This window comes from Natator depressus, chromosome 24, assembly GCF_965152275.1.
Source record: "Natator depressus isolate rNatDep1 chromosome 24, rNatDep2.hap1, whole genome shotgun sequence".
In the NCBI taxonomy this organism is placed as follows: Eukaryota; Metazoa; Chordata; order Testudines; family Cheloniidae; genus Natator; species Natator depressus.
In genome coordinates this window covers 187009-214885 of record NC_134257.1, presented here as the reverse complement: position 1 = coordinate 214885, position 27877 = coordinate 187009, and the positions used below count along the sequence as shown (strand labels likewise).

General features: G+C 44.6%; 1 protein-coding gene across 1 annotated transcript; it reads left to right on the top strand.

Moving 5' to 3' along the window:
- Positions 1–56: 56 nt before the first annotated feature.
- Positions 57–27320, top strand: DAP3 (death associated protein 3). Its single transcript, XM_074938503.1, has 14 exons — positions 57–210; positions 1605–1666; positions 2932–2978; positions 11229–11351; positions 12703–12804; positions 15583–15691; positions 15939–16031; positions 16502–16632; positions 17297–17377; positions 17824–17982; positions 20222–20281; positions 22024–22113; positions 22689–22806; positions 26934–27320. The coding sequence occupies exons 3-14, from the start codon at positions 2937–2939 to the stop codon at positions 27017–27019; spliced, it is 1194 nt and encodes a 397-aa protein (XP_074794604.1). The 5' UTR covers positions 57–210; positions 1605–1666; positions 2932–2936; the 3' UTR covers positions 27020–27320.
- Positions 27321–27877: the final 557 nt, after the last annotated feature.

The following is a 27877-nucleotide window of genomic DNA, read 5'->3' as shown; positions in this document are numbered from 1 at the left end:
AGAACTCGGCTCCCCATTTCCGCGCGTTTTTGTTCCCCTTGCTGGTTTGTCCTTTCAGAGCATCCGTAGTAAGCAGATCCCTCCATGACTTCCGTTTCTTCCCGTGTAAGATGGCGGCGCCTAGGGGCGTGCTGGGAGAGTTGTGAGCGGTCTAGTGGCTTGTGCGGGGTCCCCATCTGCCGGTGAGGCCTCACGGGGTCCTGTGCTTGGGTGAGTGAGAGAGGCCCTCCGGCACGCGGCAGCTGTATCCCGCTATTCCCCCGCGTTTGGGGAGGGGCCGCTCGCGGGACGGTGATGAAGCGTGGACTTGCCCTTGCGGAACCTGTGGCGACGCGAATGGGGTCCTAAGACGGCTCGGTTGTCAGGGTCCCAGGGAGGCAGCTGCCCAGCCCGCAGCACCGCTCCGGCGTGGCGGGGCAGTGCTGGGTCTCAAGAGTTTTCAGAGGTCTCAGCTACGGGCCCTGGAAAGTTCCGGGGAGAGCGAGCCAAAAACACCCATCGGGACAATGGAGCTGGGACCCCAACCTGAGGGCTAGTGGCTTTGGGGGGCAGGGCGCCAAGTTTAACGCCCTCTACCCCGGCCCTCACTCATGGTGTCTTCTGCTTTTACCCCTCATTTATATTTGTTCATTCCCTACAGGATCTTCCCTTTGCTATGACCTCTTCTCTATCTCCCCCACCCAGTAGTGTTGCCCTTTGGAGTCTCACTGGATCCCAGCTTGGTCCACCCATGCTGTTGCTTTGACTCACAGTGTGAACTCTGGCACACCTGCCACTTGTCAGTTATATTTGGCTCCTAATGTGTCTTCCTTGTTGCCCTCTCAGTAATTTCCACCTTTTCCCTCCAAATGCTATGAACCTTTGGGTCCCAGTATCCCTTTGCCACTCTTCTGAAAGGGCCTTCACCCCCAACAAATCTGAAAGCCTCAGATTTTGGTGTTGTGAAGAACCTTTGCAATTTGGCTGACTTCTTCTGTCATGATCTTCTGTGACACGCCCCCCCCCCCCCCAACTCACTCACATATATAGTGGTTCAAAACTATGCCTGATTTGAGATGGATTCTCTATGACTTGAGGAGGCTTCCAAGTAGCACAGTTGATGCTGCTGCTCTGAAAGTAGTCTCAAAAGACTGAATTCAGGTTTCTTCAGTGGTAGAATGTGAGTGGCATCCTGGATTGTTTTTGAACTTAGTCCTTATTTTAATAAGACCAGGCACAAGTCAGTGAAATAGCTGTTTATAGTAGAGAAGTTCATGACTCCTAGACAAAGGGGTTAAACTCTTGTGAAAAAGTTGAATTACTCCTTTCTGTTCCTCACCAATGTCTTGTTATCATTCTACGTGCTGGCACTGGAGAGTAGAATGAGCTAAGAATTTCAGCAAGTTTTTTATGTGGCAAAACAAAAACTTGCTCTTTTAATTTGTTTCTTGCTGATTGTTCAGTGTGAGATCAGAGCGCCTCTTTACAAGGCTAATGTAATCCTTCCTTAAGTGTTCAGTTATTTTCCTTCCTCCTCAGCCTAATGAGAATTCCAGATACAATTCCACCCAGTTAGTAACCTTTGTCTTCCTTCATAAATTAGCTTTTGTGTTTCCTCTGTGCAGAAGCTGTTAACCACAGGAAGATCAGAAGCTATTGGTTCCTGAAAGTCATCCACTCCTGAGAGGTTGGTGTCTTGCTCTGAATGTATTATATAATAACTTCTCACAAGTGCAGGGTTTTTTAAATCTGTTACATTTTGTGTTGTGTTCTCACATGCCCTTTAGGATAGTGCTATGAAGACAGCCTTGAGCACAAATATCCTGATTGAATTGATTTTTGGGACCCTCTGTTCTTTCCTCAATCTGTCTATTGTGCATTTTGCTGGTTTTCCTTCGTCATGGTAACCAAAGCTGGCTGTTGAGAAACAAACTCTGACAGATGGAGGAGCAGGAGCGAATTGAGAAGCTTTCTGTGTCTCCTAGTGTTGTCTTGCATGATTTCTGCTTCATACTATCTAGTAATATTAAACTGACTTCCCTTATTCAGAAAGGGGATCATCTTTTGAGTCTGCCTGTTAAAATCATAAGGAAATGGGAATATCCATCCTTCAAGATAGCTGAGTGCAATACCTAGGCTTTCAGTCTTTAAAGCTACTTATCAAGTATGGTGCTTACTGCAAATATCTCTGCAAAATATCCTTCTCCATTAGATGTAACTGTTATGCTGTCCCCCAAGGCAGTGCTGCTGTTTTAATAACCTGCTTTACTGTTGTGAAGCACATACACACCACCTGATGCTTTGTCAGAATCCTATTTATCTATTTAGATGGTAAGCTCGTTGGGCAGAAACAGTTTGTCCTCTATGTTGGGTATAGTTGACACTAAACAAAAATCATATATTTCCCAAAGTCCTTCACCTTGGGATTTGGGAGATGCTTACATATCAAGTTTTTGTGTGATATTTGACATATTTGTAGCTAACTTTTTGAAGAGCGTGGACATAGGATTCTGAGTAAAGGAAAATCAATTGCTTGCAAATAGTTCTAAAGCCAGAAGGAGACAGTGCAAAGTTTTTCTTCATTCTCATTGACATAAAAAATAATTTATGCCCAACTGGATACATGGTTAACCTGACTTCATTTATTCTCTTGGGAGCTCACTAGGATTCTCTCTTCATGGAACAGGCTCACAGCATGACTGATTAGAGAGAAGATGGAAGAAGAGCTCTGTGTAAGCTCGAAAGCTTGTTTCTTTCACTAGCAGAAGTTGGTTCAATAAAAGATATTTCCTCCCCCACTTTCTCTCTCTCATATCCTGGGACCAGCAGGGCTACAATAACACTGTAGACACCATGGCTGATTACAGTTCCTAAGACACGCATTTGACAACTTGATAGGAGAGATCAGATATTGTGAACTGCTGTGAGTAAACTCCACTCTTGTCTCTGCAGGGATAATGCTGAGAAGTGTGAAAGGAGTGATCTGCCAGGGGCCCAAGGTGAGTCCTGCACTGGCTCTGTGAAGTATATCCTTTGCTGGATCTCCGTCTTGGGATCTGGAATGATTATAACTATAAAGCGTCCAGAATGCTATTTTTCACATTATACTGCATAATATAAGTCATTTTGAAAACAGAAAATCTGCTGGATTTGCACTAAAGTCATCCTTTCTCAAGAACATTGAGCAGCACTACCCTTGGTAAGAAGAGCCACTACTGATGATGGCCTTGATTCTTTACTGTACCTCCTGAGGGGGTATGGCCCAAGAAGGCGGGTAAAGATGGGGCAAAGATGGCTTTTGTATGCTCTTTACACCTCTGGGCTTGGCTGCAGGCCTATCTGCCCCCTGTGTGACTCAGAACAACTCTAGGGGGCCACTTATGGGTCATGCTCTTGCCTAAAGTAGCTGAACTGCGGAGTAATGTGGTCCTGCTCTGGCCTGGCATGCGCCCCTATCCTGGGGACACTGTCAGAAGTAGAATCATGGGGTCATCTTAAATGACCTTACACTTGCTAGGGTTTTGTCCCTGGGGGCTTTCTGCTCTGGGTTTTGTCCCTGGGGGCCAATTAAATTGGTTCTGTGGCCCTTTTATGGCAAACAGCAGCACAGTTGTGAGGGCCTTTGTCTTCAGAAAGATTTAACCCTCAGAATAACAGCTTTTTGCATGTCAGTCTAGTCATGTGACTATCTTCCAGCAGCTCTTATGGCCTTTAAATCTCAAATGTTCAGTGACTGAAGAATGTAACTTCATCTGTCAGCAAACCTGCAACCCTAAATTGTTCCAAGTGGCCAGGAAGCAGGCTCCCAGCTTCTGAATGCAAATGGATTATAACAGCAGTTCATCTTGCCTATTTTCAAGCTGTAAAGTTTTGTGAATTTATGGTTTTAATTGTAGGATTTTTACCTGCTTGTGTGTAAACTAGGAATTTAAAAGCCAGGGCTGGATTGAAGCATAGACACTTTAGGCCCATGTCAAGGTCCCCATCTCCTGGAGCCATGTTACATCAGACTCTAAGCTGTTTTTTGAAAAAAAGTAAGGGCTTGTCTACATGAAGTTTTTGTACCAATTGAACTGCTTGAAACCAGTATAGTTAAAGCAAGCAATACCCCCCCTGTGAGGATGCAGTTACACTGGTATAAAGGTACCTTCATACCAATAGAACTCCGCCATATTAGGCGGTTATGTTGCTTTAACTTTTGGTAAAAAGTACTGTCCCTAGCCGAAAAGGTGAAGTTTGGTACTACACCAAACTGTATACAACTATATGGAAAAAATACCGGGTCTAAGTTTCTAGCCCTTGTGATGGCAAAGAAAAGCCTGAATATGTGAACCAAATAAAAGCAAGACAACAATACCTTCCAGAGTACAGACAGCATGAAAAAATGAGGTATGAACTGCTCTGTGCATCTCAACTAGGTGCTAACTCCAAGACCCAGTGCTGGGTGGTTAAGGAAATGCCAATGCCACCCCAGAAAAGGACTCTGTGTAGCAGGAGGAGAAGAGTGCAGTGGGCCCACCAACCCTACCCAAGAAGATTCATCCAAGTTGCTAGGGGTCCTCCTTACTGCTACCTCTGCCTTTCTGGGAAGTAAGGAGGGGGCTTAGTGCCACAGTCCTGCCTATTTATGGATAGAATCCAGAGTCTCAGTCTGTTTTGCACTAAGAATACTCCATTGCATCACTAGCTCAAAGATTACACTTGCACACTCAGCATGTGTGTCAGTACACTAGTCTGGGGATACAAACAATGAGCAGGATTTAAAGACCTAGTGCACTACCTCAGAATGTAAAATCTACAGCTTTGTGAACACAATGCTAATGCATTAGCTTTGCCCATCTGGAGTGAATCATGAATAGTGAAGAGGGTCTTCTAGTTGTTTGTTCTGTTTATATCAGGGTGACCTCTTTTGAGATGACTTCTAAATGCTCTTTTGTCAAGAACTGTATCATTCCTGTGCTGCAGAGGGAGAATATACAAACTGTTTCCAGAGACAAGATTCCTGTTGTGCAGTGCCATATTTATCACTGAGACCTGCATAGAATGTAGGGAATCGCTTTTATGGTGATTTATTGAATAAGTGCATGGCAAGTGAGATGCAGGGATTCACGTAGAAACAGCTCCACCTTATGGCTTTTGGCTTCTTGATGAATCCCTGATTTAGCATGGTTGTAGGTGGCTTGCCATTTAAGAGGTTTGAGTTAGATTACTGTCTTCTGGCAGACAGCAATTTAATATAAATGCCACTTGCTAGGACTGAGATAAATTATGTTCAGATCGCATTTGAACAGCTTGTTCAATTTACATACCTGCTTTTCAAAATTAATTAAATGAAATCCTGTGATGAACTGAAGATATGAATACACCCTCAAGGCTGTAAAGCTATTCACATGGAATACTTGTGAAGTTGTAAGCCATCATCTTTCTTGCCCCCACTATAAGGGGTCAAGCTGTGCCTTGTTGTTTTAAAAAGTCAAGGCATGTAGAGTATATATTAATGGTGGTCTAGGAGTAAACCTTTTATGGTACAAAATACAAATAAAGCTTTAAAATTCCCCTAACAATAACTGGCTTCAGAGTAGCAGCCGTGTTAGTCTGTATCCGCAAAAAAGAAAAGGAGTACTTGTGGCACCTTAGAGACTAACAAATTTATTTGAGCATAAGCTTTTGTGAGCTACAGCTCACCTCAGATGCATGCCGTGGAAAATACAAACAATAACTGGCAATCTTTATCAGTCCCTCTTCTTGGCTCGTTTGCTGTCTGTGACATAAGAATCTGTCAGTTCCAAGGACTGAGTGACATTTGTTGCTCCCATACAGGAGCATCATTACATGTAGATTGGGGGAAAAGGAACCCTTGGTAGTCCAATGCCTAGTGAGTTACTGTTGATTTTCTCTATTTGCCAATGGTAACTCCTTCTGAACATGAGACTGAAAACGTTTATTTTCACGTGCAACAAGGTGACAGTTTGAAGACTTAATTTTGTTGATGTTGAATTATTGTAGAATATTGGGAATGTTTTAGTTTAATCACTTAAGTGTCTTGCAAAATCGAATTGACCAATAAACTGCAGTGAACTCAGAAAATGCAGATGTGTATCCTTAAAGTTCTAGGACAGTTGTTAGAGCTGTTGCATTATGTTTTGGGGTAGATTGGTACCCATCACTCAAGGGGCTTGTAATTTGGTTCTCTATCCATTCTAACATATTTAGGTGGACTTTGTGTCCAGGTATAATAAAAGTTGCATCTATGGGATGGTGCAGAAAGGAGTCCCTAAATGGAAACTGCCAGAGCAGTGTGATGAACGAGGAATGTTGTGCAGGTGATCCTAAGAAATACATCATGCTATCTCATGCCTTTTGGATCATCTGTCTACGGGACAAAGAGAATTGTCTTCACTTCATGTAGTATCCAAGCTTTACTGAGACCGTGGGATTTCGCTTTGGGAAAAGTGGAATTAGCAGTCCTGGTCTCAAATTCCTGAGATGAGCTATATATCTTATCCTGTTTACTGGAAGACTGTGGGCAGGCATCGGGAGGAGTGGGATGGGGAGCAGGAAGTCTGGCACAAGGTCCTGGTTATCCTGGCTGGTCTATATAGAGCTTAGAATTTGGCTTTCCTTCAAGCCATGATGGATGTGGGGGAGGGGGAATCTGTGGTGCTTTCGGGGAGGGAGTCAATAGCGGACTAGTGCAATAACTTTTCATTTCTGTGACCCAGGCCAAGATTTGAACCCAGTTTACTAAGTCCTGACTTGTCTACATCACTGATCAGCCACACATTGTGAAGCACTTTGAAGTCTCAGCAGGAGAGATGCATATATGTTGCAGGGCAGGCTGGAGCTGCATTGGCAGAGCTGTGAGGGAGGGAGTCAGGACCGAAACAGCATGAGCGGTAGATAGTTGAAACTGAGGTACCGTTGGCAGAGACTGGGAGGTTGTGGGGATGGGAAGGACTAGAACTGCAGGGGTTATACCAGGTCATGACTGAGGTGTACTAACAGAGCAGGGAAAGGTAGTTTCACAGCCCCAGTTGTTGACACTGCTTGACTCAAGTGAGTGCTCTTAATTCCTTGCTCTCACAAGCACTAAAATAAGTCATACATCTTTAGATGAAAATAAAATCTTTTAAAATTAATAAATAAGTAAATAATGGCCAAATGAGACATCTCTCCAAATTGTGTGATGCTAAGGAGAAAAGGGCACCCTTGGGGCAAATAGAGACCACCTAGCCATATGATGATAAACCTGAAGATTGATGGTATAAACATGGAGGTGTTTACCTGCATAATGCCCGCTATTACTAAGGTTAGTTAAATATGTAGAGTGGAGAATACAAACTGGTTTTGTTCCTTCCCTAAGCAGAGAGACCTGAAATGCTGAATCAGGAGCACAGTCATATTTAATTTGGATGTGGGTTAATCTGAGCGTTCTGCTTTCTTCTAAGCCCTGTGATGCCTTTCAGGTGACCCCACGTAAGACCCTCAAATGCTGATGGCAGAAAAGCTGCATGAAACAATGTGGAATTAAAGCAGCTGTTCTGTGTCTAAATCTTGGTGTTTTGGCTTTACATAGTGCTGCTCTCATCTGTGCTGGGGAACAAATGGACTGTACAGGAACGCAAAGCAGGAAACTGCTTTCTTTGTGTCTTGAGTTGGAGACAGCAACTGTTGCTGTCTGTAATACTTAAGCAGGTTTTCATTTCTCTTTGTTTTGGCCTCTCCTCAGCCTCTCTGCCCTGAGTGTGTGGGACAATTTATTCACTGTGTTATCTCTGAGCTCAGCTTCTATGTTCACCTTTAACATTTTCTTTCACCTTGGCCTACTAAAATCTCTTCTTTTTATTCCTTGCTACCCTTAATCCCCTGCCCTCTCTGGTTAGGATTTACAGGCATGCTTCATGAGTTTCCTATAGAGTAGCTTGTATTCGCTCAGCTGGCTGTTTTGTTTCTCCTTCATAGTTCTGTTTTAATGAAAAATTCTGTATGCTGGGACACAGTTAGCCAGGAAATCAATGCAATGAGTTTAATTATAAATACCAAATAGTGGGCAGTGCTGCATTAATCCCACAGTAATTGAAGCGATTATGGATTACTAGGCAGCTTGAATTTGCAAGGTACTAGCTGCCATTCATCACTGTAGGCAGAAACCTTACAGGAACTTCTCAGCTATAAGACTTTAATGGCTGCACTGTGCTCTTGAGCTGTCCTTAATGGGATAAAAACAACCAGGAGTCCGGTGGCACTTTAAAGATTAACAGATTTATTTGGGCATAAGCTTTCATGGGTAAAAAACCCACTTCAGATGCATGGAGTGAAAATTACAGATACAGGCATAGATAGATATTGGCACACGAAGAGAAGGGAATTGGCCTTCAACATTGGTTCTCCATTTGTAAGGTAATTCAGTCAGAATGGATGTAGTCCACTCCCATTAAGGACCGCTATTATCTATATCTGGCTATTTGGACTCTCTCCTCAGACCCTACGCTACCAGCACTCCTAGCTATCTTCGAGACACCACTGACTTCCTGAGGAAACTACAATGCATTGGTGATCTTCCTGAAAACACCATCCTGGCCACCATGGTTTTGGAAGCTCTCTACACGAATATTCCACACGAGGATGGTCTACAAGCTGTCAGGAACAGTATCCCTGATGTGGCCACGGCACACTTGGTGGCTGAGCTTTTGACTTTGTCCTCACCCACAACCATTTCAGTTTTGGGGACAACTTATACCTTCAAGTCAGCGGCACTGCTATGGGTACCCGTGTGGCCCCACAGTATGTCAACGTTTTTATGGCTGACTTAGAACAACGCTTCCTCAGCTCTCGTCCCCTAGCACTCCTCCTCTACGTACACTACATTGACATCTTCATCATCATCATGGACCCACGGGAAGGAGGCCCTTGAAGAGTTCCACCTGGATTTCAACAATTTCCACCCCACCATCAACCTCAGCCTGGACCAGTCCACACAAGAGATCCACTTCCTGGACACTACAGTGCAAATAAGTGGTGTCACATAAACACCATCCTATACCAGAAACCTACTGACCGCTATACTTATCTACATGCCTCCAGCTTCCATCCAGGACACATCACATGATCCATTGTCTACAGCCAAGCCCTAAGATACAACCGCATTTGCTCTAATCCCTCAGACAGAGACACACACTTACAAGATCTCTATCAAGCATTCTTAAAACTACAGTACCCACCTGGGAGAAGTGAGGAAGCAGATTGACAGAGCGAGATGGGTACCCAGAAGTCACTTACAACAGGACAGGCCCAACAAGGAAAATAACAGAACACCACTGGCCATCACGTAGAGCCCCCAGCTAAAACCTCTCCAGCTCATCATCAACGATCTACAACCTATCCTGGAACACGATCACCCGCTCTCACAGGTCTTGGGAGGCAGGCCAATCCTCGCTTACAGACAGCCCCCCAACCTGAAGCAAATACTCACCAGTAACTACACACCACACCACAGAAACACTAACCCAGGAACCAATCCTTGTAACAAACCCTGTTGCCTTCTCTGTCCCCATATCTACTCTAGCGACACCATCACAGGACCCAAACACACCAGCCACACCATCAGGGGCTCATTCACCTGCACATCTACTAATGTAATATATGCCATCATGTGCCAGCAATGCCGCTCTGCCATGTACATTGGCCAAACCGGACAGTCTCTATGTAAAAGGATAAATGGACAAATCAGACATCAGGAATGGTAACATACAAAAGCCAGTAGGAGAACACTTCAATCTCCCTGGACATTCAATAACCTATTTAAAAGTAGCCATTCTTCAACAAAAAAAAACTTCAAAAACAGACTTCAAAGAGAAACTGTAGAACTACAGGTTTCAGAGTAGCAGCCGTGTTAGTCTGTATTCGCAAAAAGAAAAGGAGGACTTGTGGCACCTTAGACTAACAAATTTATTTGAGCATAAGCTTTCGTGAGCTACAGCTCACTTCATCGGATGCATTCAGTGAATGAACAGGAATGGAGTCTTAGAACTTAGTAAGTAATCTAGCTAGATATGCGTTAGATTCTGTTTTCTTTAAATGGCTGAGAAAATAAGCTGTGCTGAATGGAATGGATATTCCTGTTTTGTGTCTTTTTGTAACTTAAGGTTTTGCCTAGAGGGATTCTCTATATTTTGAATCTAATTACCCTGTAAGGTATTTACCATCCTGATTTTACAGAGGTGACTCTTTTTACTTTTTCTTCTATTAAAATTATTCTTTTAAGAAACTGAATGCTTTTTCATTGTTCTTAAGATCCAAGGGTTCCAAACTAACTCTTTCCCAGTAACCGGTGTTAGACGTTTGGTGGTGGCAGCGAAAGTCCAAGGGCAAAGGGTAAAATAGTTTGTACCTTGGGGAAGGTTTAACCTAAGCTGGTAAAAGTAAGCTTAGGAGGTTTTCATGCAGGTCCCCACATCTGTACCCTGAATGCATCCGATGAAGTGAGCTGTAGCTCACGAAAGCTTATGCTCAAATAAATTTTTTAGTCTCTAAGGTGCCACAAGTACTCCTTTTCTTTTTGTAGAACTACAGTTCATTTGCAAACTTAACACCATCAATTTTGGCTTGAATAGGGACTGGGAGTGGCTGACTCACTACAAAAGGAATTTTCCCTCTCTTGGTATTGACACCACCTCATCAATTATTGGGAATGGACCACATCCATCCTGACTGAATTGGCCTTCAACATTGGTTCTCCACTTGTAAGGTTATTCCCTTCTCTTCATGTGCCAATATATATTTATGCCTGTATCTATAATTTTCACTCCATGCATCTGAAGAAGTGGATTTTTTACCCACGAACGTTTATGCCCAAATAAATCTGTTTAGTCTTTAAGGTGCCACTGGACTCCTCGTTGTTTTTGTGGATACAGACTAATACGGCTACCCCTGTGATACTTAATGGGATAACTCATTTAGGTAGAGAGCTCAGCTCTGTAAGGGTGGCAGATGGACTTAAGTGAATTGAAGGGGTTTAGAAGGATGCAATTGAACTTGCAGTATGGCTATACATAACATTGAGCTTTACACAATGAATTTCCTATGTATTCTAATTGCTGTGACCCCTACTTCCAGAGTAGGGCATTGTGATTTAAGAGTATTGACTCTTCCCTGATGTGTCTAGTACGTGTGTAAAGCTACAACTGATAACTGGATTTTTGCATGTAATTATGATCTTTCAATTGCTGAGAAATGTTTTTCCTCTGTAGTTGGATTCTGGATATTTTCTCCATGCCAGTGCCAGGGCTTGGTTAAGTGCTGCAGTTAATCCGGATGCCCAAATCCCAGCAGAGAAACCCAGAGCAGTATTCCGCACCAATGAGAGCAACCCGGTGAGTTACTACCATATTTAGTATTATGTCAACTAGCCAGTACCCTAAGTGCGTCAGAGTCTGTTCTTGGGCACCCTGGACTCACTGACTGAGATCACATGCTACTTACGAGTGGGAATGAAGGGAGTAGGTAGTTCTTCATAATAACCATGCCCTGCTCCTGTAGGGTGTGAATAACAAACCTTCAAAACAGGGCCAAGACCCTTTCTGAAATCCCCTTTGAACAGGTATTGATTCTTTCTCTGCAGCTGTAGAAATGAAATGGGCCATGTATTGTAGCAGCTCAGATGTGGGTGAAAACTTGGCATCAGACACCATTAATTTCAACTTCAGGGTCATTCTTTTCTGACTAACCTCCCCAGATTGGTTATTAAGGGGAAAAAATAACTAAGCACACCCTACCGGCTTTATAATTCCAGCTGTAGTCTCTCTCTCTCTCTCTCTCTCTCTCTCAAGCACAAGATGAAGTGAAATAAATGAATGAAATAAGCCTTTGAGGAGCTTTTCCACTGCCTCTGTAATTGGAGTCTCTTGCACTGCTGATTCCTTTGGGGTCTCTATGGAAACAGCAGCATGCAGATGATCCAGTCATGTGATCAGAGCATCTCTATAGACTGCACAGAAGAGCCCAGATGGCAAGAATTGTCTGCTCTGTCCTAGGTCTAGGATTTATGTTGCCAAGCAACTGGCTTCAGCATTCCGGTTGCACATGCCTGATATATATTTGGCAACAGCAGCCGATGCTTCTTAATTAATCAAATCCATTTTCCTCAAGCTTGTCCATATTGTGGATCACTTCTTAAGCTACAGATTCTCCTGTGGTTCATCTCTGCACCTTATTCCACAACTTTCCTCTAGAAGTTAAAATGCTTGGTTACAGGGAAATTTCACTAAACAGCACTGAGGCGACAACATGAAAGCTAAATTCTCAAAAGAGACTGTAAAAATGGCACCTTCTTACTTAACAGCCCTGGTCCCTATATGTATCCCCAGATAATATCTTGATGGGGTGGAGGTATGATTGACCTGTCTAGATCAAAACTAATTTAAAAAAAATTGGAAATCCAGGAGACACCCTGGACTATGCTATAGCTAGTAGGAAGCACTGCTGCTTCCAGACTTGTATATGCTTCACTACTGTAAAAGAAAACATTTTGTGGACCACCACTGTGCTAAATAAATAAAACCTAGAAGCAGGTGTATTCTGACTCTGAGTAATTTGATAATTATTCTGCCTGGGTGGTACTTTACTGCCTCACTTTTAAGGGAACCTCTGTACACAGACAGATGAGATGGCTCATCTAGAGTTCAGCCTCCCATGGTTGTTACAATTTGTATTTTAACTTCACAGGCCAACCATGCAGAGCAACATGAGGGTCAGCATTACAGCATCCCCCTCCAGGAGGTGAAGGTGGTGTTTCCACATGGACTGCCCTACCGCTTCCAAATGCAGGTACTCTGTTTCAGCACTGATTGGGGAGATGTGGGAAGGACTGGATGTGTAATAGGACTGTGATGCGAGGGTCAGCAGGGAGCCACATTCCTGAGGCACCTTCACTGAGTCGAATACAGTTGTTTTGGGTCCATAGAAAGCTGGATTTTCTTTTGGCAGTGATGGCACACAGCCATGAGTGATCCTTCTGTGGGAGGGGGCTGGGTTGAGAGAAGATTGATCTTGCTTTGCATAGTGGAAGGGAGCTGGGGAGTGGAGATCAGTGAGATGTGATTTAAGTTTCCTCAGTCTCTAACTTCTGAGTCTATAATATGCTATGGGTCCAGACTGTCTGAGCACAACCCCTCCTGGGGACTTGAATGGTGTCATTTCTGTGTAAATTAGACTTGCTTATAAAATGGCTTTAGATCAGCAAAAAATATCTTGCTCTTTCTTTCCATCTCTGACACAGATCTCACTCTGACTGATGGGGTTTACTCTGCAGCTATAGCATGCTGTTTAAAATGCATTTCTGGACTCAGAAATGATCTGTGGATTATTAATGTAAATGAACCAAGGACAAGGAAGTGAGGCATCTAACGCCACCTGTTAAAATATTCCAAGAAATTCAGTGAAACATCTTATGCTTGAGCACAGTGGGGCTCCTCCCCTAAACACTTCCATGGCTTTTCTCTTCACGCTGTGCTGTAATGTGCTTCAATATCAGTTTCTTGGCTTTGGTTTATTTGTTGAGCCCTTCTTGTTCCTGATTTGTATCTGAGTGCAGACAATAATGTATGTGCTCCCAACATCATACAGCAACCTAGTACCTTACAAACCTTATGGTTTGTGTAAACTACATACTGTGGCCTTTTAAAGGCTAAGTTAAATATCTGGGCAGGTTTCTTTTCTTTTCAGAAAACCAGTAGTAGTTAAAGCTCATTATAGACTGCCATTTATGTTTGCCTTGGTTATTTAGAATTAAATTTAAATTCAAGCTTTTTAATTAAATAAATGCAGAGAAAAGTCTCCAACTGGGAAACTTTTTTTCCCTAATCATGCAACATAAACATAATTTTTTTAAGGAAATCTATTCTGCTAGACTGAGGCAGTGTTGTGAGCGTCACTTGATATTTATCCTCTCAAAATATTTTCAGGCAAATGGTTCTTCCCCAGATAATGTAGCTTATAACAACATACATGCAGCTGAATTACGTTTGTGTGCTTGTTAAGGGACATCTGCCACTAGTCATAGTGCTGATGTGGTACAAGGAAAAATAAAAAATGAAGTAGAGACCACAGTAGTGGGAAAACTTTGTGTTCACTGATCATTTTACTTTCAGCAACTGGTATAAATGTTGTGATAGGATAACATTAAGATTGTAACAGGGTCCCATATACTCCAGGATTGCAAAATTTGTTGTCAAGTCGTCCTTTACTGCAGAATTGTGCTCCATAATCTAAGTGTTTATTTAAAATAAAAATTTCCAGTGCTCGTGGTTATGAAGGAAACCTTAGAAATGGGAACCAAATGTAACCAAAGCAATGTTGTCTTCCTGAGTGTGCCAACTGCCTGAAACAATACCTTGGAAAGGTGCAAACTGTCCCATACATCTTAATGAGATGCTGACTGTGAAACCTAAAGATGACAACACAAACATTCACTATAAACTAGTATAGCCCACAATTCCAAAGTGCTTCTCATGCCTTCTCTGCTGCCAAAAGATGCAAATGGCACTGTCAGGTGGCCAAAATCTCAAGCTTCCCTTCTCTGTTCTCCAACCTTCTGATACGAATTTATGCACTGTCAAGAAAAAAAATCTGACACATCAAAACAAACTACACATCTGTGTAACATTGAATTGGGGGTAAAATCCTGGCCCCCACTGAATTCAGTGGGAGTTTTGCATATATTTCATATTCTTTTTAAATGTTAATTTTGAAATTTAAATGCAGCTATTGCAGAATTTCCAGTCTGCCATAGCAGAGTGCTGCTGAATTTAAGTTGTGAGCTAGACAGGGCCATGGCTAGGGAGTATGAATATCTTGGGCCTCAAGACATCCTCTGATCACTTCAAGGGTTGTAAGGAAATGTTTCCTACCATGTGCAGCATTGCATGACTGCCTTAGGAGCATTAAGGCAGGAGGACTTGAGGACTGGGGTGGTTATCTTCTTCCTTTGAAGCTTTGGGTATTGGCCACTGGATACTGGACTTGAGGGCATGTTGCAAGTTCCGTCTGGTTACTCAGGCATTGGGGAGGCAGGTAGACAGAGGTATTGTTTAGCGTGGCTGGTAATTTTCTGACTTCAGACAGGGAGTAGATTGTTTAATTTTTGGCAAAGATGCCTATAGCCCTTGATAGGTGCTCTTTTGAATATATTGTATATCAAAATAAGTTGGTCTGTTCCAATCTTGGCAGATCCTATGAGATTGGGACTTTCAAGCTGGTTAGTTCTACTATAGCATTAGTAGTAAGTTTGAATTTTAAACTAATCTCTGTAACATGTTAATGTGGAAGTAATTCATAGATTCCAAGGCCAGAAGGAACCGTTTTGATCATCTGCTTTGTAGGTTACTTATCAGGAAAGTGCTTCTGAATAAGACAGAGCAGAAAAAGTGAAGGAAGGTCATGATACAAGCTGGAGGGGTTGTGACACATAGCGCAGTCCACTGGTTTTGTTAGGGCTGGTGTTACTGCAGCCCCGAAAGACTATTGTATAACTCGGACATAATCAGGGTAGGAGCTGCTGATGTGCGCTTATATGCGGCTCCTTGTTCCTATTCTGTCTCCTGTCAGATGAAGACGTTCAATGAAAGCTGCCTGATGGTTCGGAAACCAGCTCTAGAACTCCTTGGTTATCTGAAAAGCACCAACTTGGCCCACCCGGCTATCCGATATGTTATCTGTATCCTTTCTTCATTTGCCGTGCTCCAGAATGTGGGTTAAATAAGGGTAGCTGCGCTTCCTGCACACTGAGAGGGAGATGGGATTCTGACCTCATGTTGGGTGGCATGGGTTAGCCTCCCACCTTCCCCACCAATGCCTTTTCCTCACATAGTTAGATGGGAAGAAGAGGCTTTTCTGCACCCCCCAAAAAAACCATAGCCTGGAGACACTCTATCTGAGGTTTTCCTTGACAGTTTATGCTGGAGATGGGGAGAAGGGAACAGGAAAAACAATGACGCTGTGCCATGCTGTTCATTATTGTGCAAAACAGGACTGGCTGGTTTTACACATTCCAGATGGTAAGTACCCTGGTGATACCTCTGAATGCATAATGTTCAGTGCGCTGTAACTAATCTACTGGGAAGGCAAAGCAGCTAAAGACATTATAGAGTGGGAGATTTTGTTCATCATGGTTTTCCCATGATTGGGATATAAAAAGTTATTAAATTAAGAGGAAAACAGAGGCGTTGAATAGTGTTTTCCCCCGTGCACACACGCACATCAGCCTCATGCTCTGTCACTACAAACTAGTCAATCTGTTATGGGTGCCCTGAGTTACGGATCCTGCTCCATTTGGAGGCTGTTGATAAATCATGGTGCGTGTTTGCTGAGTGGCTATTTCCCCAAGGGTGGGGTATGCTCATTATATGGCATAGTGGCTTTCTGTGGTGAATAGAGAAGAATGAGGAAAAAGGACCAGAAAAAAAGCATGCAGTTACCCTTAACTAAACGGGACAATTGTTTGTCTCGTTTTGTTTCTGCTTCACAGCTCACCTCTGGGTGAAGAATTGCAGGGAGCTTATGCAGTCCTCCTATAACAAAGAGCGGTTTGACCAGCCTCTGGAAGCATCTACCTGGCTTAAGAATTTCAAAACTTCAAATGACCACTTCTTAAAAGAGGTCAGTAGATTCTACTGAGTCCCTGGATTAGGAACCAGGGAAAACCTACAAGAACAGCTTCTCCTGGAAATTTCATGGGGATTGCTCCCTCACTTGGATTGTCTGTCCAGTGGAATGGGGTCTACGGATCTGTTCATTTTTTTTGAGAAGCATTTCCTGTGTTGGTAGTGAATGAGCATTCACATTGGATAACTTACTATTAATCACGTATCAGAGTAGCAGCCGTGTTAGTCTGTATTCGCAAAAAGAAAAGGAGTACTTGTGGCACTGAATGCATCCGATGAAGTGAGCTGTAGCTCACGAAAGCTTGTGCTCAAATAAATTTGTTAGTCTAAGGTACCACAAGTACTCCTTTCCTTTTTTCATTTATCACGTAGTTTATTTGGAGGTAGGTTTCAGTGGGGTTGGAAATGCATTAAAGATCCCTGTGTTTGCAAAGGGGTCCCACCACTGGGGGAAGTCTGAGATTTTGGTCATTATATCACTGAGGGATGCTGCACCAAGAAATGCCATTCTGTAGCTCTTTCCCAGCACCTCTGGAGGGAAGTGGTGGCTCCTACTGCCCAGGTTTGTTGAGTTGCCCCGAAGTGGGAGCTTGGCAGTTCACACTCTCCATCTACGTTCAATTACCCTACCCCCTGCCCCAATTCTCCTTTTATTACAGATAAAAACACAACAGACATATATGTGGAGCAAACGGGAAAGCACTGAGAAGGGCAGACCACTGGGTGAAGTGGTAGAACAGGTGAGGGAATGACAATTGCCTATGGTATTGTTGGAACCTGTCAATAATACGAAAATGAGACATGATGCCCAGTGAAGGGAATGGGGAGAAGAACTATATTTAGTGCTTCTAAAGCATTGTGCAAACATTAGTCCTGGGAAGTTGGAAGGGTTGTTATCTCCACCTTGTAGATGGGAAGACCAAAGCATGGAACTAGACCTCTCAAGGAGGACACACAAACAGTCTGTGTCAGAGCTGGGATTAGAACTCATGAGTTGCTGACACCTATCCCTATGCTCAATCTATTTATTAGACCATGGTGCCCCTTTGGGAGGGGGGGACAGAGTCTTAGGTCTCTTCTGTCCCATCTTTTAGATCCTCATAGAGAAGTTGGTGCCAAGGCTTCCTGATTGCACATGGCCTGCATTCTCTCCCTTTGCTAATGTTGTATATCAATCTATTTGTAGGGTTTAACGCGAGTGAAGAATGCCAGTGATGCTGTGGGGGTTGTGCTGAAAGAGTTAAAGAAGCAGTGTCCTCTTGGTTCATTTAGACTTCTGGTGGCAGTGGATGGAATCAATGCTCTCTGGGGACGGACAACACTGAGGAAGAAAGACAAAAGTGCTGTAGGAAATTACCTTCTTTTCTTGTGGCTAACACAAATGGAGAAACCTAAGGGGAGGGTTTGGTTCCACCTTTGGATGATGATTGTTTCCGGGGCTATTAAGTTCTAGCAGTTATAAAGCTTCTCTAACTCAGAGGATTCTGCAAACTGTAGCTCTCCAATGAGGATTCTGCAGTGCAGAATATGAAAGTGAATGACTTCACACAATAAAGAACAGGAGGGCATTCATTTTGCTCAACACCCTTGCCAATATACAGCTTTATTTTGTGTAGTTATTTTCATAAATCTGCTCCTCCAAAATTCTTGAGGTTAAATACAATGGCAATATTAAATAATAGCAAAGGAAGAAGGCATTTACATGATATAAGCAAACAAGAGGCTTCCAAGCTGGATTTTGAAGGAATTGGAGAGTCGCTGAGGCAGAAATATGCAAGGAGCATGGTTCAGGTGGAAGGTGCTGCAGAGGAAAATGTTCTCACACCTACACTGCTGAGGGTGTGAAGGCATGGTGGAGGGGGACGGGGACCAATGCTAGGTGAGAAGATGTGAGGAGAGTCACATTCTATAAGGGTTCAAAAACAGGGAGGGCAATTTTGAATTGGATCCTGAAATGCAAAGGAACCCAGGTCAGTATGAGGAAGAAGGTGGGATGGGGGTAGTAGCCTCATTGATTTGGAGAGGCCTTATCAATGTTGATAAATGTAGAATAATGCACATTGGAAAAAATAATCCCAATTATAAATGCAAAATGATGGGTCTAAATTAGCTGCTCCCACTCAAGAAAAAGATCTTGGAGTTGTCATGGATCGCTCTCTGAAAACCTCTGTTCTGTGTGCAGTGGCAGTTAAAAAAAACAAAAACAAAACTAACAAAAAGTTAGGAACTATTAGGAAATAAAACAGAAAATATCCTAATGTCACTATATAAATCCATGGTATGCACACATCTTGAATACTGCAAGCAGTTCTGGTCGCCCCATCTCAAAAAAGATATATATTAGAATTGGAAAAGGTACAAAGGACAACAAAAGTTATTAGGAATATGGATCAGCTTTGGTATGAGGAGAGATTAAAAATACCATGACTGTTCATTTTAGAAAAGAGATGAGTAAGGTGGGTGGCGATATGATAGAGATCTATAAAATCGTGAATGGTTTGGAGAAAGTGAATAGGGAAGTGTTGTTTACCTCTTCACGTAGCACAAGAATTGGGGTCACCCAATGAAATTAATAGGCAGCAGATTTAAAACAAACTTCTTCATAGAATGCACAGTCAACTTATGGAACTCATTGCCAGGGAATGTTGTGAAGGACAAAAGTATAACTGGGTTCAGAAAAGAATTAGAAAAGTTTGTGAAGGATAAGTCCATCAATGGCTATTAGCCAAGATGGTCAGGGATGCAACCCCATGCTCCAGATATCCCTAAACCTGTGACTAGCATGAAGCTGGGACTGGACAACTGGAGATGGATAACTTGATAATTGCCCTGTTCATTTCCTCTGAAGCATCTGGCATTGGCCACTGTCAGAAGACAGGATACTGGGCTAGATGAACCTTTGGTGTGATCCAGTATGACCGTTCTTACGTTAAGAATTTTAATAGTCCAGGTGAGAGGGGATTAGGGCCTGGGTAGGGTCTAGCACATAACTAGATCTGCCGACACAGGAGATGTGGAAGAAGAGACTGGTATCAAGGATGATGCCAGGCCTACAGAGAGGGAAAGCAAGTGGAAGTCCTGAGTTGAGAAGGGCTAAGAGTAAATAATAGTGGTAGACTGTTGAGACTTCAGAACTGCTCTTTGAGGTTCTTGATAGGTGGAATATTGTGCTCCGTTGTAGCTTTTCCCATAGAAGGGTGACATAATTGCCTTAATCAAATTAATTCATGTTGTGTTTGCCATGTGGCTAATGAATTCAAATTTAGTAGTGCCTGTATGGCATGGAATGGATCAGCTTACCAGTATCCGATTCCCAGAAACTGATCTCATGGCAGATGGCTGCCTGTGGAAAAGCTTCTGCCTTCTTCTTGTGCATGCTTGTGTTTCGGACAGCCTCTAAAAATCTCAATGGCATTTCTGAAGGAAGCTCCAAATAGTTCTTTCACTGCAGTCACTGTTAAGCTGCTGTTGTGCTCTGGGGTTTTTTGCTTGTTTAAGCATCCAAAGGAACCTCATGGGTGGGAGAGGAGCTGGGAGACAGTGATTTCTCTAGCCAGCTATACCTGACATTCTGTCATCATTAGGTTTCTCCAGAGGAACTGACGCTAGTCCACAATCTGAGGAAGATGGTGGTGAATGACTGGGTGAGTGCATTTGTGGGCTTGCTGGCAAGTCATTGCACAATGTTCAGAGCTAAATGCTGATGTCCAGAGCAGTGAGACCTTCTGAGCGGCTTCCTACTGGGAATTTACAGAGCTGTATGACTTGGGGGAGTTACCTCTCTTTAGTAGTTTTACATTTATTCCATTTCTTCCTTTCACTGACAGATGTATTACAGGAAAAGCTTTTAAAGAATGTGGTGGAGAGATGTTTCAATTGAAAGCTGTTTAAACAATCTTGACTGCATAACAGATGCCTCACTTTATCGCAGGGTGGGCAAACTTTGTGCCCCTCAGGCCACATAGGGGAATAGAAATTGTATGGCTGGCCATGAATGCTCACAAAATAGGGGTTGGGGATGAGGAGTTTGGGGTGTAGGAGGGTGTTCTGGGCTGGGACCGAGGGGTTCAGAGGGCTGGAGGGAGATCAGGGCTGGGGCAGGGGTGCAGGAAGGGGTGCAGATTCTGGCTGGGGGTGTGGGCTCTGGGATGGGGCTGGGGATGAGAGGTTTGGGGTGCAGGAGGGTGCTCCAGGCTGGGATCGAGGGGCTTGGAGAGTGGGAGGGGGATCAGGACTGGGGCAGGGGATTGGGGCATGGGGAGAGGCTCAGGGGATGCAAGCTCTGAGAGGTGCTTACCTCAAGTGGCTACCAGAAGCAGTGGCATGTCCCTTCTCCAGCTCCTACATGGAGGCATAGCCAGGCGGCTCTGTACGCTCCACCATCTGCAGGCACCGCCCCTGCAGCTCCCATTGGAGGGCGTAGGAGCCAGAGCAGGGCTATGCTGCGGCTTCTGGGAGCCGCGTGGTTCGGCCCCGACCCTGCGGCCCAGCAGGAGTGTTGGAGCAGGGCCAAGCTGCGTGGTGCAGCCCCAACCCAGCACCCCGGCTGGAGCACCAGAGCGGGGCCGATCCATGTGGTGTGGCCCCAACCCAGCTCCCGGGCTGGAGCACTGGAGCCGGGCCGAGCTGCATGGTCCAGCCCCCAACCCAGTGCCCCGGCCAGAGTGCTGGAATGGGGCTGAGCCGCATGGTGCGGCTCGCGGGCTGGGCCGTAGTTTGCCCACCCTTGCTTTATCGCCTCCAGTTACCTTTTTCTTTTGTGCTGAATGTCTGCTCGTAGTGGCCAGGCCTGGAATGACTGGGAAACCATCATAGCCTCTTCTCAGATTCTGTACAGTGCCACCCAGTGAAAAAGCTATTTCAGTTCCAGCTTCTCCCAGTAGAGGTCCGAAACGATTGTCGGCCGTTGCTTTCACGGAGGGAGGGGTAGGTTGGTAGCAGATGGTGCTGCTGGCTGGGAGAGCAGCCTGAGGCAGAATGACCCCCTCAAGGATTGAACTCACAACCCTGGGTTTAGCAGGCCAATGCTCAAACCACTGAGTAGTGTGGAGATCCTATCGCTACTTCACTCCCATCCTGAAGTCTCTGTAATCAGTGCTTCTGTCCCATTCCCTTCAGCACTATCTCCTGGGAAGAGCTGCACAAGAACCAGTGCTTCTTCCTTGCTCTCTGCCCTGCATCCTGCTGTGACTAGAGTAGTTGGGTGCTCTTCGCAGCCAGTACTTCTGTTCTGTTCCACACATTGCCTAGGAGAAGCTGGGACTGAAGGTAATTACAGGATCCAGAAGGAAAATGCAGGATATCACAGGAGACGGTTAATGATTCTAGACAGGTGAGGTGTATGTCCTATACCTAAGACTCCTTCTAATCCAGCTCTATGTTTCAGAATGGCGGTGCCATTGTGACCACTCTTAGCCAGACGGGCTCTCTCTTCAAACCACGTTCTGCTTATTTGCCCCACGAGTTGCTGGGAAAGGTGAGTTATGGCCTCTGTCTTCCTCTGCATTGGTACATGGAAAGCAACAGAAATAAGAATACTGGTTTGGGACCTACTTCCCCAGTAGATATGATGAGCTGAATCATTCTTGCTCTGTTCAGTCATTCTTGCATGCTGTCCCTTATGCTTGGCTCAGACTCCCTATTACAGTGTGGCTACTAACCGCCATATCTCTCAAATTGTTCCTTACACTCTTTATCTAACTTTGTCATAGTCTCATTCTTCAGCTTGGCCTGTGTGTGAAAGGGATGGGGGGAACTTGCCTCCGAACATGGTGAAACAGGTTGTCCAGCCCAGTCTGCACCAGTGCTCCTGCTTTTTGACTTCTCATTCTCGCCTTTTTGCTCTTTCACTAGCCCCCTTTTGCACAAATAACCAGAGTATTTCAGAGTTCACTTATTCTCTGTGTTTTAATTGCTTTCCTGGGTTACATGAACCATAGAGCTATTCTTTTTTGAAGCAGTTCTACCTGAGCTTCCTCATGGCTAGGCTGTGCCTTATCCTTCCGCAGCTCAGACCATTCTGTCTGCCTCACAGTTTGTTTTCCCTTCCAGGAGGGTTTCGACACACTGGACCCTTTCATTCCCATCCGGGTTTCCAACTATAGTCAGCGAGAGTTTGAGAGCTGTTATCAGTATTACCTTGACCGCAAGTGGCTTCAACATGACAGAGGTGAGTTCCGCCCCCCTCCCATGCAAAGGAATGAAGACAGCTGTAGTATTTCAACTTCCATCTCCATCACAGAGAAAGATGAGCTCTGTGCCCTTCATACCATTATTCCAGCTGTTAACTCAAACCAAGAAACCTGTTTTTAAAGCTAAGTGCTAATAATAAAGCTACCTATTGTATTTAAAAAAATCTAAGAATTTAAAGGAAAAGGGACAATCTAGATCTTACATTGCCCTTATAATAAACATACACATTATCACCAAGCATAAAGAAATGCATATTTCATCAAACACAAACCTTCTCTTCCCAATGGATTTTTTTTAAGGTCATATTTAGATCCTGAAATGAAGGTAATCTTTTATGGGTTATAATTAAATAGAAAATAGCATTGCTGTGTCTTGCAATTGTGACAGGGTCGGGCCAGATGGCTACAGGAGAGTAATAGGAGGCAGATATATTAGCCCCAGGCTAAGTAGGTCCCTTTTCCCTGCTGCCGTGAAGCTCCAAGGCGAGCAAATCCACCAAAAAGCGGAAGACCCACCAAGGTAGAGGAGGAACTTTGTCACAACTGGTGTAAGAAGTGGGATTTGGTGTACACAGCGTGGTGGAAGGAGGAGGGTGTTGGGGGGGGGGGGGGGAGGGTCTATTTTTATTTTTTTTCACCACAATGGAGGAGGTAGTGCGGGCCAGCAATTTGCTGCAGAAAATGACACAGGAGGATGATGTAGAGGCATACCTCCTGGCGTTTGAGAGGACAGCCCTGCGGGAGGCTTGGCCCCGAGAACAGTGGTCTGGCATCCTCGCTCCATTCCTGCGTGGGGAGGCCCAGAAGGCCTACTATGATTTGCCTGAAGAGGCTGTGGCAGACTACCCCCAGCTGAAAGCAGAGATCCTGGCCAGATCTGGGGTAACAACCGCAGTGCGGGCCCAGCAATATCATGAGTGGAGGTACTAGGAAAACAAAACCCTGCGCTCCCAATTATATGACCTCATCCATCTCGCACGAAAGTGGTTACGAACTGAGTCTCCAAGTCTGGAGGAGATGCTAGAGGTTCTTGGCATCAACCGATACCAGGACGTGTTTTCAACCAAACCAGGCTGGACCATCAAAGCATATCACCGCATTATCACAGACCCTGGGGCAAAGGTAACTTTAAGGCCCTATCGGGTTCCAGCAGCAAAAAGGGAGGAGATCAAAGCAGAGGTAAAAAGGATGTTGGAGCTGGGAGTCATTGAAGAATCCCACAGTCAGTGGTCAAGCCCGATTGTGTTGATGCCCAAACCCGATGGCACCACTAGGCTTTGTAATGACTTTCGCCGGCTGAATGAGAGATCCAAATTGTGCCTAGCTGTGAAATGGGCCATGGAAACACTGTGTTATTACCTTCTGGGATGACAGTTTACCCTTGTGACCGACCATGCACCCCTCCAGTGGATGCAGCGAAATAAAGAGAAGAATGCAAGGGTGACCAGATGGTTCCTGTCCCTACAACCTTTCCAATTCACCATACAACACTGGACTGGAAGCCACCATGGCAATGCAGATGGCTTGTCTCGAGTACACTGCCTGATGTCCCAAGTTGCCCAACCCTATAGTGTTGAGTGGGGGGGGGAGGAGGAATATGTGACAGGGTTGGCCTACAGGAGCGTAATAGAAGGCAGATATATTAGCCCCAAGCTAAGTAGGTCCCTTTTCCCTGGGTAAGGTAACAGGGAAGGTTCCAGAACAATTAGGAACCTTCTGGAGACAATTAAGACACACATGCTGATTAGAACACCTGCAGCCAATCAAGAAGCTACTAGAATCAATTAAGGCAGGCTAATCAGGGCACCTGGGTTTTAAAAAGGAGCTCACTTCAGTTTGTGGTGTGCATGTGAGGAGCTGGGAGCAAGAGGTACTAAGAGCTGAGAGTGAGAACACGGACTGTTGGAGGACTGAGGGGTACAAGCATTATCAGACACCAGGAGGAAGGTCCTATGGTGAGGATAAAGAAGGTGTTGGGAGGAGGCCGTGGGGAAGTAGCCCAGGGAGTTAGTTGTAGCTGTCGCACAGCTGTTCCAGGAGGCACTCTAGACAGCTTCATTCCACAGGGTCCTGGGCTGGAACCCAGAGTAGAGGGTGGGCCCGGGTTCCCCCCAAATCCTCCCAACTCCTGGTCAGACACAGGAGTCGTCGACCTGGACTGTGGGTTCAGAAAAACGGTCAAGCTGAGGGCTGCCATCCTATGGGGATGTAGGATAACAAAGTAACACAGCTACACTAAACTTTAGAAAGGGAGACTGCACTAAAATGAGGAAACTAGACAAAAGGTCCTAAAGTCAAAAGCAAAGCAAGTGAAATTCTTAGATATGGCATGGATGCTACTTAAAACAATATAAGGCCTGAAATAAACCAGTATGGCTCAATGACAAGGTTGAAAACTTAGAGAGACAAAGTGGGTGAGGTAAAATCTTTTATTGAACCACCTTCCCTCACCCACTTTGTGTTTCTAATATCCGGGGAGCAACACCACTACAACAAGGTTCAAAACTTGGAAATCTAACCTTAATGAAGCCAATAAACAGGAACATAAATTACAGCAGGCAGAATGTTGAACTACTCGGATTCCTTCAGCATTCTAAATGAACAGTATCAACTCAAAAAAAGACCTGGACACCATTCTGGGGTAGTTAATGAAGAGCTTGGCTAACTGCAGCTGTGCTCTAAAAAGCAAACTGTTACAATGCATAAGGAATAGGCTGGAGATTAATACAGAAAATATGTTATAAGTCAATGGTTTGTCTCTTCTGGAATACTGTGAGCGGTACTAATCATCCCAACACAAAAAGGATATTGTAGAATTAGATGGTTTTGAAAGAAGGGTAATTAATTATATCAAGGGCCTGGAAAAACACATGTGAGGCAGATTTAAAAGATTGGGATCACTTATCTTAGAATGGAGATAAATAAGGGGGAAAAGGGGTGTATTTTAATAAAAAATAGTCAAGAGTAGAGTGGGAGCTTCTGTTGTTTCATAACAGCAGCTATTCAGTAAAAGTGAAGGGTGACAAATTCAGAACTAGCTGTGGAATTCAAGAATTAGCAAGAGTCAAAGAGGGATTGAACACTGATAACTTTTGGATATTCTTGTTATAGTTAATATTGCCAAATTTTGGAAGGGATATAAAACCACCTGCTTCAGGTTTTAAGCCAATTGCTAACTATTAGGACTAAGTGGGAGTGATGGGGGCGACAAAGGCCTGTAACAGATCGCTGACAGATCTAGATCAATTGGTAAACTAGGTGCAAACAAACTAAGTGTAAGCATCTAGCAACCAAGAATGTAGGCTATACTTTCAGGATGGAGGACTCAATCTTAGAAAGCAGTGACTGAAAAAGATTTGGGCGTTGTAGTGGATAGTCAGCTGAACATGAGCTCATATTGTGATGCTGTGAGTAACAGGGCCATTACAGTCCTTGATTGATAAAGAGGGGGCTCTCAAGTGGGAGTAGCAATGTTATGTTACCTCTGTGTTTGGCACTAGTGTAACCACTGATGAACTATTGCATCCAGTTTTGCTGTCCACAATTCAACAAGGATGTTGATGAATTGGAGAGGATTGAGATGGGCCATGAGAACAATTAAAAGATTACAAAATGTGACTTATAATGATAGACTCTAGGTGCTCAATCTATTTGGTTATGAAAGAGAAGGTTAAGGGGTGACTTGATTAGTTTGTAAGTATCTACAAATATTTGATAATGGACTCTTCAGTCTTAGCAGAGAAAAGTATAACATGATCTAATGACTAGAAGTAAAAGCTAGGCAAATTCAAACCAGATATGAGGAGCAAATAGTGGATAGTGAGGATAATTTGAAACACTGTACCAATGGTTGGGGTGGAACCTCCATAACTGACCATTTAAAAATGAAGATTGGATGTTTTTGAAAAAGAAATGCTCTAGGAATTCTTGTGGGGAAGTTGGATGGGGCTGTGTTATACAGGGCATCAATGATCACAGTGGTCCGTTCTGGCCTTTGAATCTATGAATTTTTAATAAAGCTTTCAAGGCCAGTACATTGGAATGCTAACACAATTGAAGAACTTGCTGATGTGTTGACAGGGTTCCTTTTCTCTGTTTGTTTCAGCCAGAACAGAAGAAGGGAGAAAGGAACTGCTGTTTCTCAGCAACTCCAACCCCTGGCAGCTGGAACGGATCTCTGCTTATCTCTAACACTAAGGCATCTTTACTGGCAGTCACTGCTGGCTTTTAATAAGATAACCAGCTCTTCTTGCTGCTCTATCATATGTCCCCTTGGCTGCTTTGCTAGGCAGAAAGAACTGAGCTGTCTTTCCCAGCCCTGACAGGGAAAGACTTTGTGGAAAAGCTGGGTGAGGAGGAGAGCTCTGCACCAGCCGAGGAGGGGCTGCAGGGATAGAGGGGGAAAGAACAGGGTTGGGGCAGGGCTTCTGCAACTGACCCTGTCAGGGTTTCTCTAGGAGAAGCTGTGATGAGGCTGCACCAACAATAAATGGAGAGCGGTGTAGGTCTGTGCTGTCTGATGTTGAATGAGCAGGGGGCTTGCGAGCAGTCTCCAGCTGTTCACTCTCCTGGCTACATGTTCTGTGGTACTGGTGGGTTGCGGCGGCCCTGTGGGGAGGAGATGTCTCAGGCCAGGTGGGGCTGGCGGAGGGTGTCACGGGGCTGGTGCTATAGGCAGCCTGGAGGGAGGGAACGTCTCAGGCTAGGCGGGGGTGTCACAGGGCTGGCGCTATAGGTGGCCTGGAGGGAGGAGATGTCTCAGGCCAGGTGGGGCGGGTGGGGGTGTCACGGGGTGGCGCTATAGGCAGCCTGGAGGGAGGGAACGTCTCAGGCTAGGCGGGGGTGTCACAGGGCTGGCGCTATAGGTGGCCTGGAGGGAGGAGATGTCTCAGGCCAGGTGGGGCGGGTGGGGGTGTCACGGGGTGGCGCTATAGGTGGCCTGGAGTGAGATGTCTCGGGGCGGGCGGGGGTGTCACAGGGCTGGCGCTATAGGTGGCCTGGAGGGAGGAGATGTCTCAGGCCAGGTGGGGCGGGCGGGGGTGTCACGGG

Coding starts and splice junctions, on each gene's coding strand:
- DAP3 (XM_074938503.1), top strand. CDS start 2,937: ATGCTGAGAAGTGTGAAAGGAGTGATCTGCCAGGGGCCCAAG. Junction 16,633..17,296: donor ATGACCACTTCTTAAAAGAG/GTCAGTAGATTC, acceptor CTTTTATTACAG/ATAAAAACACAACAGACATA. Junction 20,282..22,023: donor AGATGGTGGTGAATGACTGG/GTGAGTGCATTT, acceptor TCTATGTTTCAG/AATGGCGGTGCCATTGTGAC.